Source organism: Heteronotia binoei, chromosome 12, assembly GCF_032191835.1.
Source record: "Heteronotia binoei isolate CCM8104 ecotype False Entrance Well chromosome 12, APGP_CSIRO_Hbin_v1, whole genome shotgun sequence".
NCBI lineage: Eukaryota > Metazoa > Chordata > Lepidosauria > Squamata > Gekkonidae > Heteronotia > Heteronotia binoei.
In genome coordinates, this window is record NC_083234.1 from 49,488,294 (window position 1) to 49,507,247 (window position 18,954).

Sequence of the window (18,954 nt, forward strand, 5' to 3'; positions counted from 1 at the left end):
TGTGTGAATGCACAGAGACCACGAAGAAGATGGACAGGTTTCTTACCTGTAACTGGTGATCTTCGAGTGGTCATCTGTGCAATCACACAGACCCACCCAGCCTTCCCCGCTGCTGGACGCTCATCTAGCACATTTGTTTCCACCTGTCCGGCGGCGGGAAGAAACTGAGTGGCTAAGCACCTCCCTCTCGTCCAGGCATGCGCAGTAGGTGCCTCCTCCCCAGGACGAGTGGGAGGCGCGCCAGATCTACGATCAAGATTGCTTTGAATTCTCCGAGGTCAGGGCCAATCCTGCGGATTACCCATATGTGTGATTGCACAGATGACCACTCGAAGATCACCAGTTACAGGTAAGAAACCTGTCCTTCTGTTTCCTGCCTGCACTCCTGCAACCAACAGGAGAAAAATAATATTTTTTTAAAAAAAACATTGTCAATAATGACATGACACCAGTCCACTCTAGGAATCACCAGAAATTCTGTGGTTTTACTGTAGAGTTTTTGGCAATTCCTAGAGAGGCATGTGACATCATGCTGCCTCTGACAGTGCCTTCTACGTCTCTGTGCCCCTAGAACTCCCACTGGTTGTAAGAGGCTGGTAGAGGTATTAGACTGGAGAAAGTTCTCCTTTTATCCCACTGAGGGGAAACTTGCCTGGTCAGTGTAACATTTAGCTATGCATCTGGTCTAGAAGGCAAAGTGCCACATCCTGGACTTGCCCATCTTGGAAGAATGGCATTGTTAGTTCAACTGAGATCCCCACACAAAGCTTGGCCCTTTTCCTCAAAACAAGGTTGTGTTTGTGACAAGACTGAGAAAATGTCACTGTCCTATGGATGCCTGACAAATGTCCCTGTGCTATTTATTTATTTGGGACATTTGTACACTGCCTTTTCAGAGTCCTGCCAAGGTGGCTGCCAGCATCAAAAAGATAAAATGCTAGAAACATAAAATCTTTAAAAGCTGGCATAATATGCAGGGCAAAAAAGCATTTAGCAGCCTAAACGAGCCTCGTAATAGTCCTCAAATTGGAAGTAGATTATAAAAGCATAAAGATCAAATCCTTTGTATGTGCAAGGAATCACCGTCCCATCTGTCCCCACAAACACACACATGCACACCCACTATGGCATGTTGGTTGCTGAAGGCTCTATCCACACCTGCTCATAGTGTACCAATTTATTTTCAAGTTGACTGTCTTCCACTAATCTAAAATCTGGGAGAGGGGGCTATTATTTTGGATTGTGCTATATGTGAACAGCATAACTGTCCAACTGTGTAGCGACAGTTCAAAATACACCTCAGCAGCTACAAGATGTGAGATGGCAGGGTGTTCCTTTAATGTTCGTTCTCATATCTTGGCTCTATACCCCTCTCAGAGAGGAACCCGATGACAATGCTAAGAACCTACATGGTCAAAATGTTAACAAGCCATCCCCAAAAGGAAAAATAGGCATAAACAAGGAACAGGATCAGAAAATAGGAAATGCCCTTGGTAACCAAGGACAACAGGAACAGAAGAAATGCCATTATAAGCCTTAATGAGAGAGATATATTAATACATCAAACACATAACTGTGCCTCTCCACATTCTGCAGAAAGAGAGATGGGCTGCAGAGAGTTGCCCGGCAGCTTCTGCTTCATCTGCTTGGGTGCCTCCAAGCCTTCTCTAGTCCTGGCAACCCCCTCATATTTCCAACTTGTTCACATTGACTTCTAATCTTGAAAGAAAACTTTTGGGAAACCAGTAAAGGTTGCTAAGTGACAGTGAAGCACTCAGCAGCCGTATCATTTATAGGAACAAAGTGTTTTAAAAGAAGGAAATGAATGGTTTCAGGACCTCATAAATCTCAAAACTGCCCACTGAGTAAACAAACACATTATTCACACTAAGTAAAAAGGGGAAAAAAGATATTGATGTTTTGCCAGAATATGCCAACCTGAACCTCCTTGGAATGTTAACATATTTACGTTAACTACATGACTCAGAGACAGCGCTAATAACTTACTTTGCATAAGCCAGAATCCCAGCAGCTGTCGGGCAAGAATATTCTAGGTGCTTTATAAATACTGGATAATTAAAAAGGAAATCTAGCCTTTTGATCTTTATATATCATTAATTTAGTTGCAAGGCCCTGTTTACTTTGATGTTAAGAAAACAGGAAATTAAATGTTTTAAAATAAAGCTTTTTTCTTTGTTTTTTGCCTGTCATTTAAAAAAAATCAATTCCAAACAGGAGACAGGGTTTAAGTGGTACTATTTATCATGCTGGGAGAAGTCCATATGGATTACGTTGTCAGATAACCATGCAGAGCAATGGGCTGCTGAGTAACCAGATCATCCTGGTAAGAATTACTGAATTTGACTCAAAAGTCTTTGTACTGTACCCCTTAAGCAGACGGGCTGTCCCTTTTATTTCAGCAGAGGGAACATGCCCACTGACTGATAAAAACCAGTCAGTGAATTTATTGCATATCCCATTGTTCCTTTGGACTTGGATCAGAGGCTTTACATATTGCTTTCACAATTTATAATGGACACATTTAAGGTGTCTACTCTCTGCTAGGTGGTCCCAGCAAACAAACAACTCTGATTTTGATCTTGTCCTGTTCTCTAAGACAGGAGCCAGGCTGCCTGTTATAGAGTCAAACAGTGTCAGAATTCAGAGCAAGAGAGTGACAGAGCCAGTCTAAGAAAGTCTATTTGCATAACTGAAAGTACACATATAATGTTACCGATAATGAGCATGTTGATTAGTAAGCCACAAATTGATCTGCAGGCCAAACTCTGGTGATTGTGAGTCCTTTATAAAAGGTAAAGGTCGTCCCCTGTGCAAGCACTAGCCATTTCCGACTCTGAGGTGACATCGCATCACAACATTTTCATGGCAGACTTTTTATGGAGTGGTTTGCCATTGCCCTCCCCAGTCATCTACACTTTCCCCCCAGCAAGCTGTGTACTCATTTTACCAACCTCGGAAGTATGGAAGGCTGAGTCAATCTTCAACCAGCTAACTGAACCGAGAATCGAACTCAGGTTGTGAGCAGAGCTTGGACTGCAGTACTGCAGCTTACCACTCTGCACCACAGGGCTTTGGAGTCCTTTATTACAAAGTGGCAAACATAAAGACTCAAAAGGAACAACAAATATACACAGGAGCACCTTGTGCAATTCTTAGTACACTAGCTTAAATCTTTGTGTAGTACATATTTCAATTGTTGGCAACTGTTTCCCTTTCCCTTTGGTTTGCTACAAATCTTTCCTTGCCATTCCCTTCATATACTGGTTGTTTTAGCATCACCTAACCTTCCAATATGCCTTAACTTTAGAGTTCTCATATCTTGAAAAAAGAGAGTTCCACACTTCTCTTCCTTAGGACTTCTGCTGAAGCTCAGCTATGAGAGATCCTTCCTTGTTACTCTGGCCTTTGTTGCTTTGCAGGTTGACTCTCTCTTTCTCTAATCCCTCCCCATCCCTGAGATATTTGGGTCTTTTCCTACACTGCCTCCATTGTAAGAACATAAGAGAAGCCATGTTGGATCAGGCCAATGGCCCATCCAGTCCAACACTCCATGTCACACAGTGGCCAAAAAACCCAAGTGCTGTCAAGAGGTCCCTTTGACTCCCACCTTATTGTTTGAGACTTACTTTCCTTCACATTGGTCTGATGAAGTCTGCTTAGAGCATACGAAAGCTTACATTCTGAATAAAACTTCGTTGGTCAAAGGTGCAGCTTGTCTACTGCTTTATTCTATTGCTTCAGATCAGCACGGCTGCCCACTTGGATCTATTTCCTTCATATTGTATATTAAAAGCAAGTGAACCGGATCTCTGGTTAGCAGAGAACATAAGGCAGATATTGCATTCAGATAATGCATCAAGGACCCATCAATCTCATCAGCACACCCTTTGCCACAAGACATTCTTCTGCCAGTGGTCTGTCCTCGCCTCATAATCTGTGCCCATAGCTGGGTCAGCTGATGCCTCTGTTCTGTTTCCTGCCTTAGCCTATGTTTGAATTTGACCTCGAACCCCCCCCCCCTTCTCCTTCAGTCATCTCCAATTTCACTAAAATTGGTTCATAAATTACTGCCTCCTGGACACACATCTCTCCCCACCCCCTTCTGCCCCTCTTAATTCCTAAATTGCCCCCTTTTCATCTAGCTGAGGACAGCATAAGCATTCTCAAGCTTTCTTGCTCTTTGGAACTGGTCTCTTAGCCAGGGAGCTAATCCCCCTGCTTCGATGTGGTATATGATTTCTCTTTAATAATCTTTGTTTTTCAGTTCTGTCTTGGTTTTTTGTATTCCTTCCAAGTTTGTAGCAGCAGTTCATCTCCTAGCTGCAGATCCTGCTTACTGATATCTGGGCCACTGCTCTAGTTTTCAGCCAGTGTTACCCTCTAAGCAAGGAATGAGGGGCTACAAAGAGGCAAGTTTCTGGGGCTGTGCTAGTGTAGGTTTGAGCTCTACTTGGAAAGGGAGCTGTGTTCACGCAGACGTGTGTGCAGGGTAAACATGTCCTTTGCTTCATGCAGTGACACATCCCTGCTGCCAAGGTAATGCAACTGCCTCACTTCTATTCATCCTCCTTCACATCTCCTCTGACCATTGACACCTGTGTGACTCCTGATACTGAGCAGGATGAACCACAGCTTCTGCCTGGTCAGACTATCTGCTATGGTTCAAATAATGCAGTCTCTCTGCTGTGACTCCCCGATCCTAGTCCAACATTTTAACCACTGCACCCTGCCACTCTCGTATGTGTCATCAGCACACTGAAGACACTTTATGCTAAATCTCCATGGTAGTTTCATGCAGATGCATGGGAGAAAAGATGGAGTTCTGCAGGACAGTGTTAACATAGGGCCCTTGAGGTCAAGCAGCAGTTCCCCAGCAACACTTTTGGAAACGGACTGGCAAGATGAAACGAGCCATCCAAGTGTGGTGGCCCTGATGCCCATTTCAACTAGCTGATCTAGGACAGGGTTTCCCAAACTTTTCCCCTCCGTCGCCCGGTTCCTTCCCTTTGGCCCGGGCAGAGGACGCTTAGGAAACGATACAGAGACTGCGCGCTGGTCAGGAGCTTTCTCCACCCTGTCTGATGTTTTCGAACATCAGAGAGGGATGGGGAAGGGCTTCTGGCCAGCACGCAGTCTCAGTATCGCTCCCTGATCCTCCTCCAAGCGGAGGAGGATCAGGGAGCGATACAGACACTGCACGCTGGCCAAGAGCTTTCCCTGTCCTCTCTGATGTTCCGAACACTCTTGGAGTGCTACAGGTGGTGGCAGGATGGGGGGCAGGGGCTGGAGCGCAGCGCAACATAACGTGGCATGTAGTGCCGAAAATAAATAGGAGAGGGGGCTGTCAGGCCGCCCCTGGTGATCCAGTACTGAGGCTTCCATGGCCCGGTAATGGGCTGCAGCCCTGCAAATGGGAAACGCTGATCTAGGAGAATACTACAGTTAGTGTTGCCAGCCCCCCGCTGGGAGCCCCTCCCACTGGTTCAAGTCTATCAGGAACCAGGGAAAATTACCCCCCAAACTGTCAAGAAACCTAAAATAAATGTAATGTGCCTACATCACCCAGAAGTGATGTAGGCTCATCGATGATGTTGGGGGTGTTGCCCTGGTTTTTGGACAAAACTCTATGGTAAGCTAATTCTATCATAGAGTTTTGTCCACAAACCAAAGCATTGCCCCAATGTCCCTGACATGCCTATGTCATTTCCAGGTGATGTAGGCACATTGCCTTTATTTCTGTCTTCTTTTCTCCCCACTCTGTAAGTGTACCCCCCATCTGTTCATCCAAGGGACCTAGCAACACTAACTATAACTGATACTTGAAAAAGTTTTCAAGGCAATTTACAAGCTTTCATTCAAGCTGCAGCCAGTAACACTAATATCCAACTAGGAAACTCAGCAAAACAAATGCAGCAGCAATTTGGTGACGCCGAAAGATATTTACTTTTAAAGCTGTTAAAAACAAACTGGGTAGACTCAAGCCTGGTGCTTAAAAGATAATAATAATGTTGATGCCAAGTGGATTGATCTCCTTAGGATCGGAGTTCCAAATAAAGAGTGCTGTGACAAAAAATGCCCTCTTCTTGGTAGCCACCTGCCTAGCTCCCAAAAATCACAAAGAAGATCCTTGGAAAATGTTAAATCAGATAGGAGATGTGTTGGGATATTTGGTTAATATAGCAGAGTTTGCCCAGTCACAGAAGCGTAATATTGCATGCACTAAATAAATCTCCCAAGAAGTATGCTGCAAAAGTAAAAGTTACATTTATTCAAATAGATTCAGTTCACATTCAGGTTGCTGTCAAAAGGAGAGAGAGAAGTCTCATCTAAAGAGTACTCTCCCTATCCCAAGTAACCAGATAACCCAGCATCATCTGTATAGAAGTATACTGGCATTGTTTCTACCGATGAGACTTGTGGAGACATGTGGCTCTAGGAAGAGCCATGCAGAGAATTAGGGAGAACAAAGATTAGGGGAGAGGGGTCAGTGGGCAGCTCTCAAGTTAAGATAAAGAGAGAGACATCTCATTCAAGGAGATACCACTTATACACTCTTATAGTGGTGTAGTGTAGTGTGCCCATGCTGAGTCACTCCAACAAGATGGTCCTTCAGTTAGGGATGCCAGCCTCCAGGTGGAAGCTGAGGATCTGCTGGAATTACAGTTCATCTCCAGACTCCTCTGGAGAAAATGGATGTTTCAGAGGGTGAACTCTATGGAATTCTATCCCACTGAAGTCCCTATCCTCTCCAGGTTCCATCCCCAAATCTCCAGGAGTTTCCCAACTTGGATCTGGCAGCCTTACTTCAGTTACTTGGTCCTAGACAATCTGGGGTTTTATAGGTTCCAACCAATACCTTGGATTACACCCCAAAACAAAATAATGGTTATTGAAACATAGTAATTGCAGATCCAGGTTAGTGGATGTGTTGGTCTGAAGCAATAGAATGAAGTTAGAATAATTACAATTCATTGTTCAGAGGTGGGGCAGGGGAATCTAATGGAACACATCACCAGATGTTTAAGAATGGCTTGTGTCCTTTAATGAACCCTCAGACTAAAGTTCATCCCAAAAGCATCTGCTTGGGGAGATCCACTGGAGCTCCCAAGTATTTGATAAATGGCTGGATCAAGGCAACAATGTCACTTTACAATGTCACTGTTGTAGTCACTCTACTATGGACTGAATTTTATGTTTCCCTTGGCTGCCTTTTTCTGAGACTCAAATCAATTGTTGGCATTTCCCACTCAAGCCCTGAAGTGCAGAGGGGCTTTTGCAGGAGGAAAAAAATTCCCAGCTGGCCATCTGCAAAGTCCCCCAGGGCTTAGAGAAAATGCGATGAGCAATAAACTGCTCACCTGGTCAGCCAAAGAGGTTTGCAGCAGGCATAAAACAAAGCAGAAAACACTAAAAAGTCTTCATGACATGGGAAAGATCTGGCCACAGAAAGATCTGCTTTATCAGAACTGACCCCCTCAGGGAAGGAGTTGCTGCTCAGGCCTGCTAAGAAACTATAGGACCTTGCTATACATTATGTTTTGCTCACCTCATCCCTGGGACTACCACAAGCACATCTGAACAGTGTTGGAACTCAGTTCCCAGGCATAGAAAGGCATGTCTGACTTGCAAGGACAGGTGTCTAGATCCTTTCCTTTCCCAGCACTGTTTTCTTGACCAGGACGGGCCCCAGGGGAGCCTCTTTTTGTCACACTTGGGAAACTTACCTGTAGCCATTATTCATGTAAACTTCCCCAGTGAGGCAAACAGTGACTGGGTAATTTCAGTTTGGAAAAACAGTAACTGGCAGATGGAAGCTCTTTTTCCTGTGTGCTGCAGTCACCAATCTAAATCTAGTCTACACACTTTGGAGCTGAGTTCTGTTTTTGTGTGTGTGTGTGTGTATTGTGTGTCTGCGTGCCTGGAAGTCATGGTGACTTCTAGTGACACCTAGTGGGGCTAAGCCATTTCAGAGAGATGGCTTTGTATTGCTGCCTCTGTTTGCCTGACCTGGTATTCCTTGGAAGTTTCCCTCCCAAGTACTTGCCAGGGTTGGCCCTGCTTAGCTTCTGAGGTCTGCCAAGTCCTTGGAGTGGAGTCCTGAGCATGGAAGGAAGTCATGGCACACGTCTTTATGGTGAATTCAGAAAGGAAGCAAGGAAAACGTAATCTATGCCCCCCCCCCTTGGCATCCTGTCCCTTTATCACATTGTCTGGTTGGAGTAGTGCCAAGATAGTTCCAGTCCTTGTAATAAGACCTACAAGTAAATGTCAAAATGGGAAAAATCACAGCTACCCAGGACTGTTTCACTTCGCAAAAGCAAGGAAGTGGCTGAAGCCTATTCATGCGCACTGCAGTTGCAATCAGAATGCAACCCTTATGTGCCTGGGAATTACAGAACTCGCAGCATATGTGGCATACAGGGTCCTCATGGCAACCACAAGGGTTTTGTATTGTGTGAAATCAGCCCATCTCAAGAAGGCCCACATTGTCGAGGGGAATGGAACCTGGACACAATGCAATTGAAGCAAGTCACAAAGGGACAATCACTGCCTCATTCTCTGGTCTAGTTCTTAGTATACTCAATAACCTGAGGAAGATGGTGGGCTACTCAGCATCTTTTTTTTTTTTTACTTGTAAGAAGTGCTTCTTTTGTGCAAAAGGAAATGTTCCCTTGCTTTGAGAAGCAATAAAAATGGAATTCACATTAGGAGTCTTTTGCTCCTGGAAATGTGATGTCCTTGGTGACTAGCTTATTGAATCCATCTATATCTCTGACAGCTTGTTATGGTTTTCTTAAGTAAAGTGTAGGTGGGCGGTGGAGTGCAGAAAAAGGAGAGCCAGTTGTTGCATTCAAAATAGCTGGACTCAAAATTCCCAGATTTGACTCTGCATTGTGTGTCAGACTGCAAATTTACAGAATCATTCAAATGTAACCAAAAAATTTTACTGCTTACATTTGAACAATGTTGTTAGCAACCAAGACCCAGGATTTGCTCTTGAATTCCTACCAATATTGATAAATCTGGAACATGTTGATATGCTGGGTTCTTTTAGAATAAATATACTTAATTACTTTAAGCCCAAACAGCAGGGAGATGTGTTTGCACTTGGTAGGCACTGATGCCCCTCCCCTGTGTCACTTTTACCTCTCTGTAGAGGTTAGTTTGGTTTCCTGCAAGGTATAGGCAGACTGGCTCCATTTGATGCACCAATTTATTCAGTGGCGTATTTATTTGCTTCATTTATACCCTGCTTGGGACCCAAAGTGACTTCTTTTGTTCTCTGCTACATTTTATCCCAACAGCAACCTTGTAGGGTAGATCAGGCTGAGAGAGTGTGACTGACCCAAGGTCACCCAGCAAGCTTCCATGGCAGAGCAGAGATTCAGATCTGGGTCTTCCAGATCCTATTCCATCATTCTGACCACTACACCATACTGGGTTTTGCATAGCTGGAACAACTCTTGCTCTTAGTATTAGCTGCATTTTACATTGCATAATGGGGCTATGGGACTACATGAGCACATGAAGCTGCCTGATACTGAATCAGACCACCAAGGTCCATATTGTCTACTCAGCCTGGCAGCAGCTCTCCGGGGTTTCAGTCCTTCACATCACTTCAAGGTCCTTTCAACTGAAGATGTCAGGGATTGAACGTGAGACCTTCAGCATGCCAAGCAGATGCTCTACCACTGAGCCATGCCCCCTCCCCTGCATGAACCCTTATCCTGATTATCCTTATCCAGGCTTATTTATTTTTCAGGGGGCAACTGTGAAGTTAACGTTTTATATTAATCGCTTCTCCATCTTTTTGCTCAGAAATTGCCTACAGAGAACTTGATTAATATTTTTTCCATCATGTGTATGAATGTTATGTTAACGCAGATGTTAATTGATGGAGTATTAATGCTCTTCTCTTAGTTAGCAGTTCACTGGATGTCTAATTTCTGATTGCTTATTTCCCCAAGTGTGCAGATTGCCAGGCCTATTATCTGCTAATTGTACAGCCCATTGCCTGATTGGTGCTTTCTCTCTTCCGGTTAATAGACGAATTGTAGTCTAATTGACAGGATGTTCAAAACATTCATATAAACTCTCATCTGCCTGTTCACATTTGCCATTTGTAAGGCTCTTTAGTAGCCTGATAAGTACCAAACAAAGTTATTAGCATCATTTTCCCATAATGCTAACCTACAGTAATGCTTTAATCTTGACTTTAACAAATACTGGGCAAACCACATGGTTATTTCCACATTTATACTAATAACCAGATGAGTCAATCTAATTTGGAAAGTGTCTGCTCAGGTGCACTCACACAACAGCCCTTTGTTTGTTTGGAAAACATTCACGCCGCCTCTCCAGAGATCTACTTGAGGAAACTTGCTAATGAAAATCTAAAGTCAACAATATGAGAATTATGAATATTAAAACAAGCCATAAGAACAAGTTTGGGGCATAAAACAACATTTGGCAGCCATTAGAAACCCGATTGGGCTAAATCACACTGAAGTATTCCACAACATTAATATGTCAACAGTTTGCGATGTGAGGCTATGAAATTAGTTCCATGGAGAAGACACATGATGCAATTATCTGCTCTGATTCCGAAACTCATTGCACCAGGACTGGGCGCTTAAGAGAACAGCACACATGCTGGAAGCTGTGTTAGCATGGGGTGCTATCACACTGGGAAATTGACACGATATTATCTTGTTACCAAAAAACCCACTTGAGTTTGGTCTGTTTCAGAGGGATCAGACACCAGCGTTGAAGTGGCAGGATCCCAGCAGTGTCCGTGGTTGCCAATTCAGACTGCTAGCATGGCTCAACCATGGACCCACATCAGAAAGGGTTTTTTTTTTAAAGTCCCCTATGTGTGTCTCAAGCAGAGAAGCATACAAGCACTCCTTGGAAGGGGGTTGCGGGGGGGAACCCTGAATGCATCAGAAGCAGCTTGGTGTGATCGCACTGCTTTTCCGCTTATGAGTTGTGCCTGGGCTTTCAGACGGCCAGCGAATATGTGACCTTAAATGTGATTTGGGGGTAACTATCAGGAAGATCCAGGTGGCTTTTTAATCTGGATAGGATGCATCTGGAGATGGGGTAAGAATGGGTGCAGGCTCAGAGGGCAGATGTGTGATCGTGCACATTTAATCCCAATGGGAGGCGTGGCTAAGTTAGGCCAAATCTCTTGTGTGAAAGCACCCATGGTGTCACATTCTAGAAATCACAATCTTTCCATGAAGATCGTTTCATGCAAGTGCTGAGGAGGGGCAGCAATGGGAGACAGGGACGTAGCAGCAGATCAGTACCTGGACTGGGATGCTTGTCTTAGACCCAACATTGAAGCTTTTCCCCCCTTCCCCATTTCTTTCATTCTTGGACCCCCTTCATAAGACTTCATGACCTCCCTCTTCAAGTAAAGACATTTTGACATCTGATGATCATGGAACTTTAGAATCCAATCTAGTTATGCCACTGTGGGTGAATCAGTACTGAAGACAGTCCAGCAGTTCAGCTACCTGGGGTGCATCATCTCCTCAGATGCCAAGATCGATAAGGAGATTGACAACAGGCTGGCAAAAGCAAACCGTGCATTTGGCCGACTGCACAAAAGAGTGTGGAGCAACAAGCATCTGAAAAAAGGCACAAAGATCAATGTTTACAAAGCGGTTGTGATGACAACCCTCATCTATGGCTCCGAATCGTGGGTTTTATACCGTCATCACCTGCGACTCCTTGAGCGCTTTCATCAGCGCTGCCTACGCACCATCCTCAACATCCACTGGAGTGACTTTGTGACCAACACTGAAGTCCTCAAGAGGGCGGAGGTTACAAGCATCGAAGCACTGCTGTTGAAGACGCAGCTGCGCTGGGCAGGGCATATTTCTAGGATGGAAAACCACCGCCTTCCCAAGATTGCTCTGTATGGCGAACTTTCCACCGGCCATCGAAATAGAGGGGCACCAAAGAAGAGGTACAAGGACTCCTTGAAGAAATCCCTTGGCACCTGTCGCATCAACCATCACCAGTGGTCTGACCTAGCCTCAGATCGCAAAGCATGGAGGCACACCATCCACCAGGCTGTCTCTTCCTTTGAGAACGCACGCATAGCTGGTCTTGAGGACAAAAGGAGATTGAGGAAGAATCGCACTGCTACAGCACCAACCCCAAATCAGACTTTTCCCTGCAGCCACTGTGGCCGGATCTGCCTGTCCCGCATTGGTCTTGTCAGCCACCAGCGAGCCTGCAGCAGACGTGGACTACTGCACCCTTCTTAAATCTTCGTTCGCGAAGTCAAGCCGAGAGAGAGAGTTATGCCATAAGGGAATAACTCTTCAGTATTGGAAATCTCCATGCCCTTTCCTACAAAGGGACCCAAACATATATGCACCCAGGGTTGCCTGAAGAAGAGCTAGGTTTGAATCCAGCTGTACCTTAGAGGCCAACAAGATTTGCAGAGTATAAGTTTTGGAGAGTCAAAACTCTCTTTGCCAGACACACTGACTGTTGAAAATTCATGCCCCCCAAATCTTGTTGGTTTCTAAGGTGCCCCTGGACTCATATCTAGCTCTTCTACTGCAGACCAACACAGCTCCCCTATCTTCATAGAAACTATCTTCATGGATGGCTTAGAGAAAAATGTCTTGCCTCTTTAATAGAGCCTCTGTGTTGGGAAATGGGTGGGGAAGAGCTTTTCATGTCATTGAGGTAAAGAATGCCACCCCGTAAACCTCTATTAAAAAGGGCAGGACATTTTCTTGTAGGCCTGCTGGCAACCCTAATATTCACCAACATAAAGGAAAGAAATAGTTTTTCCTAAAGGGGATATTTACATCTGTCTGGGGAAAATGGCTGTATTTGTTTTGAACTGAAGACCATGAGCGAAGGTATTATTGAGAGTCAGTTCAATGTAGTGGTTAAGGGTGGTGGACTCTAATCTGGAGTTTGATTCCCCACTTTTCCTCCACATGAAGCCTGCTGGGTGATTTGGGTCAGTCACAATTCTCTCAGGCCTCTCTTAGCTCCAACAACCTTGCAGGGTGTCTGTTGTGTGAAGAAGAAAGGAAGGTAATTGTGGGCTGCTCCGAGACTCCTTCAGGTAGTGATGAGTGGGGTATAAAAACCAACTTATTATTATTCTATATATTGGATAATCTTGGTTACAAATCCTCTCCCCATGTCCTCTTTTCTGCTTTATTTTTGTTGGCCTCTCTGTTTTTCTTTCTAAAATACTTTGTTAATAGTTTATTGACCTAGCATCAGTGGAGGCTGCCTTTGTGAATGGATTTTTGTGTGTGGGGGGGTGGCATTAATGAAATTATCTGCATTATTTACTGTCTGGTAATAAAGACAATGCTGGTTCAGGTAGCCAGCTCCAGGTTGACTCAGCCTTCCATCCTTCCGAGGTCGGTAAAATGAGTACCCAACTTGCTGGGGGGAAAGTGTAGATGACTGGGGAAGGCAATGGCAAACCACCCTGTAAAAAGTCTGCCGTGAAAACGTTGTGAGAGAAAGTCACCCCAGAGTCGAAAGGACTGGTGCATGCACAGGGGACTGCCTTTACCTTTTTGTATAAAGACAATGGGATATAAATCCATTTTGCAGTTCAGCAAGAAAGGCACAACTGGGCAAATTGGGAACCATGATTCACCAGTGATAAGGCACAGAAAGCAGCAACCATCCTGGAAAAAAAGAAACAGCTGAAGAATATGATGTAAGCAGCCACAGGATTGTACCTTTCTGGTCAGCACTATTAAACATGAAGCTAGGCAGCCAGACACCAGTGACATCTCAGTTGCTGTATATTTCTGCCATTGGCAGAGAAAAACAGCCTTAGTCTGAAGATAGTCAATGGCTTTTATGAAACTGAAAGGCTGTATGATACAATCAAGGTGGACAGTTTATCCTGTCATATTGATCATTCAGGCTATGCAGGTTTTTGAAGCACCTCTAAAACCTGCACAGCCTATTTGACCACAATAAATAGCTTTTATATTACTGATGTCTTATGAATTTTTACTGTGAATGTATTTTTATCCGGTGCAATTTTAATGTTTAGATGTATTTTATTGTCAAATGTTTTATTGTTTCATTGTAGAGTGCTCTGAGACTGCATAGGAGAGGGAACAGTTTTAAAATGTAATAAATAAATTATCAGTGGATAGCGGGGGAGGGGGGGCAGGGTGAAACTTTGCATATCAGAAGCAAAACTAGTAACACATGTAACAAAATATGACTCCTCAGCCATCATTTTCAAGCTCCTGTTGAACTTGGTCCAGATTGCTTCTGTATAAAGGAACTGTAATTTGAGTGATCAAGGAGTTAATGCAAAAGAAACAATTTCCTTGATTTCACCCAAATGCCTGCTGTTCTCCAAGAGCCTTGGATGGTGTTGATTAATGTTGCTACTGTTAGAATTTATCATTAGCATCTGCTCTAACAGCTTTTATCTGATTATTTTTGAGAATGGAGTGCATTGTCTGTTCTAATATATGGCTCACAACTGCTGCATTGAGAGCATTAATAAGGAAACTATCTAGTGGAATCAAAAGCTATAAATAGGTGCACTTCACAAATGAAGTAGCACTTGGGGCATGTATTTGTAACATTCTATGAGAAACATTTCTGGCATGACCTGGGAAGATGTTGGCTCAGTTTTCAGATTATGGTGGTGGTGTCGCTTTCTAGGGATGGGCATGAATTGGAAAATCCCAGTTTGGGTTTTGGGCTCAGGTGGTTCCCGAACCAGGCAAAAAATGCCAGAACTGAACTGGCCATTTCAAGGACCCTTTCTTGCCCCGCTATTAGGTTTAAATAGCTGGCACCCATTTCAGTACCCTGTTTCACTGCCTGCCCCCCCCCGAAATAGCTTGCAGCCATTTAACCCTAATGACTGATGGGCAGACCCTGCCCTGCTGTTAGATGCCAGCCATTTTAGTGCTGTTTCCCTCCCCCCCCCCCACTTTCAAGCAGGGGAAAGTGAAACCCACCACTGAAATGGTTGCAAGTGCACCTGTCCGCTGTTAAGGTGAAATGGCTGGCAGCCAATTCAGTGCTTTGTTTTCCTCCCTGCCCCCTGCATTGAGGTGGGAAGAAGCAAAAGGAAGCACTGAAGTGGCTGCCAGCCATTTAAACATAACAAGTTGACTGTGGACCCACGCTGCTCAGCTGTTAGATTGAAATGGCCTGAACAGCTGGACTGAATTGGACAAAAATCCAAGAAATGTTCGGGGAAGGCGCCTTCCTTGAATATCAGTTCAGGGTCTCCAAGCCAAGCCAAATTCATGATAAATCTTGGGTCGTGAACTGGTTTGTGGCCATCCTAGTTGCTGTCCCTAGGATCCCAAACCATATTTGCTGCTGCCCCATCAGTTCACCACTTGTCTCATTAGCTGCCCACATGGTTTGGACTGATTATTGCAACATCCCAAATACTAGGGCTGCCAACAGAGTTCTTTGCAGAAAATTTCCTATCCCCTTTTACAGAGGCTTAATGTGTGGAAATAGGCAGATGAAGCTTTTCATGGCATAGAAGTAAATACTCCCCCACCCCATTAAATCTCTGTTAATGGTACAGGACCTTTTTCTCTAGGCTTGTTGGTAACCTTACAGGAAACTGAATTTTCACAAGATTCCCACACCTATTCCTGTCATCTTCAGTCCTGTCATGGGTCAAAATATGGCTGCTACTAGCGGCAAGCCTTCTTAAGGATAGCATATTGTCACTTCATGTATTTTATTTTCCCCAACAGGATTGGCAGTTTTGCAGTGGAATCCTAAACATGCATACTCAGACGTGAAATCCTAAACATGCATGCTCAGACGTAAATCCCATTGAGTTCAATGAGGTTTACTCCCCAGAAAATGTATGGCTCTACAAGCGCCTGTTTTAGGGTTCTAGCTGCTTCCAGTAGGCTGTGCTGAAGCAAACATAAGGGCAGTATTTATCTCCTGTATTTGCTCCAATCCAAAGGAAACAAAATGCATAAGGCTCGCTGCCCTGAAAACTTCTCACCGCGCTCAGGAAAGTGGAAAATGTACAGCATTAAAGACAGTCATAAACAGAACTATAATTGGAATTGCTTCTCTGGTTTTATATTATAAATTGAGCTTCATAATTTATTGTCTGACAGTTATTGAACAAAATGAGCAATTTTTTTTAAAAAAAATCCTGTCCTACGAGTAGAATTTTTTACAGTGCAAAAGCTTGATTTGAAGAAAATTTATCATGGATCTTGTAGAAAGTTCTTTTAAGGAAATGAAGACTGGAAATGCCTATTTTTAAGAGATGTCCTTTTCTTTCAGCCTAACCTACCTCACAGGGTTGTGAGGATAAAATGACATACCATGTATACCACCCTGAGTTCTTTGGATAAAGAACAGCATAACAATATATTAAATAAATAAAAATGTCTGTGTCTCATTCTCCCATCTCTGATTCTACTCTCCCCTCTGTGCCCCACACATTTCCTGTGCTCCTTTCTGCTGTTCTCTCTGCCTTCAGGTTCTTTAATGCTTTTGCATGTATCTCTGTATGGCGGGACTCACAAATGGCCGCTCTGCCTGCCTGCGTTGTGTTAGAAATTAATTGTGTTTAAAAATCAGCAGTCAGGGATAAGTGCAGTCCATTGGCACAAACTCAAGTCAAGAGAGAACCTGCCTGGCCCAGCTAGCCAGGTGGGTGGAGCTGGATACCTGTTCTGCTCCTGTGCCAAAAGCAGGCACCTTGATGAAACAAATGGAATCTATAGTGCCACTAGTACTTAAAGCCCAGAGTTATTATTTTTAATGTGCCTGTCTGATTCTAAGAGCATGAAATATGAACTTTGCTGTGGCCAGCCAAAAGATATGGCACATGGAAATCATGCGAATGGCAGGGAATCCTACTCAATAAAGGCAGTACGAAAATGGCTCTTATAGAAGAGTACAAATGGCAACTAAATAGTAAATAAATGGGATAAACTTTCAGTCTCTGGGGGTGGCTAATATCCTCACAGCAACCTGTCAGTTCTGCAAGTGGTAAAGTACTTGTTGTAGCCAGGAAGAATAGAAAAAGTGGGACCATTAAAAAAGTAAAATAACCCGGCAAAACAGGGAAGAGGGGGGCTGGAAAGCCCCAGAAAAGAAAGAAATGATGTCTCTTGGCATCTAAATTAATAGCCTCCTGATCTAATCTCCTCAGTAGATTGAAATCCTTCTTTCTGATTTCTGGAACAAGAGCTGGTTACCATCTCTTTCTCCCCTGGCTTTTATTGTTACAGTAGCCATCCAACTTTCCTGGTGTAATTTCCAGGTCCACCCCAAGGAGCAGTTTTTCTAACAGAAGCCATTAGAACTAAGTTTGACTCTAATACCCACTTCTGCTAAGAATGTCCTTTTCCAATAATGGCCTTTTTCAAGAGTATCCAAAGTGTTTGTTTGCCCTCATCTTCTGGGACTGGATCACTGGCAGCAAACCCAAAACTGATAGAGGAAATATTAATGGCCATAAACTTCCCCTGCCAATCCTTCTTCCATTCTGATCGCACTCAAAGCTGCAGCTCTTGTGACCAGATAGTTACACCAGCAATGCTGCTGATGGGAAAACCCTGGTTGATCTTTAGAAAACATTGTCATTGTTAAATTCTGTACTCTCCCTTTTAACATGGGGAGGGTGCATGGCTCAGTGGTTAGAGCATCTACTTGGCATGCAGAAGGACCAGAGTCCAGTTAAAAGGATCATGTAATAGGTGAAGATTCCACCTGAGATACTGGATACTTCTAGTTTGAGTGGGCAGTACTAGACCGACGGTCTGGTTCAGTATAAGACAGAGTCATGCGTTAACTCAGACCTACATATCTCCTTTTCTTTCAGGCCATCGGGTTGGTGATGGCCTGGCTTTACTGGCAGAAGCTCAACGAGATTCATTCCAGGTTGGATACAGTTGATTTCAAGCGCCTGGACATGAGTGACTTCAACTTTGCCGCTGTGGACCTGACAGGCGCTGGCTGGTGCTGGTGCCTGCCCCGAGAAGGTGGCTACATTCCAGTCCAAGATAAAGAGGAGAATGTGGCTGATGATGCCATCTGCCAAAGCAAAGTATGACATTCTTGGGTTCTCTGAATAAGTGGGCTCTGCAAGAGAAGTTGGAGCCCGAAGCATTCAAAGATAGCACTACGTGAAGGACAAGACACGAGGGACGTAAGTTAATGACATGTAGCATGAATTACATATCTGTGTGGTCTTTATCACAAAAGGTGCTTGTGACCATACACAGCCTTCAGGTGTGTATGTCTGCGTGTGACTGTGTCTAATTCAGGTCCAGTTTGGGTCCTGAGAGAGCATTTCCCTGATCCAGGAGGTTCCAATTTTTTGTATGTCTCTTTTTCCTGAAAAAAAAAATAAATTTGAATTTTGTGGGGAAAAAATGATGTTTTGTATGTTGTTATCTGGTAGTATTGCCTGATTTGTTACATGGAAGAGATTTTAGGACTAATAAAGGGAAGGGAAGATTTTGAGGACCTACATGAAGCATTAAGATGTCTTTTCTCTCACTATTTTTTTATCTTTACCCTTTTTAAAATCTCGTTCCTCCACTAAGGAACTCAGGGCAATGTTCATGGCCCTCACATCCAGCTTATATCCCACACCTATCCTGGTTATACAAAGAGAGTGTTAGTGAACCAAGCTTTGCCAGTAAGTTTCATGGTTGAGGTAGTGCTTGAATCTGGATCTCTTAGGTTTTAATCCAGCACTCTTTTCACGACACTGTATGGCAGTGGTGTGCTGCTATGGCTTACTGATATACCACTGAGGCAAAAGCAGGCTTTCAAGAGATGAGAAAAAAACACCCAAACTTTTGTAGGTTCAGATAGTAGGTTGGCCTTTTGGGGCGTGCCTCTTTGCAGATTCATCATGCTGCTGGTTCAGCACCATTATTAAAATTCTTC

At 43.9% G+C, this 18,954-nt stretch overlaps 1 protein-coding gene across 1 annotated transcript in view; it reads left to right on the top strand.

The window, feature by feature from the left end:
• LOC132580418 (tetraspanin-15-like) overlaps positions 1–18,432 on the top strand; it is a 156,993-nt gene extending 138,561 nt beyond the window's left edge. Inside the window, exon 8 of the mRNA XM_060251207.1 lies at positions 17,879–18,432. Within this exon, the coding sequence (XP_060107190.1) occupies positions 17,879–18,109 (231 nt within the window). The 3' untranslated portion in view covers positions 18,110–18,432. The remainder of the gene's footprint in view (positions 1–17,878) is intronic.
• Positions 18,433–18,954: the final 522 nt, after the last annotated feature.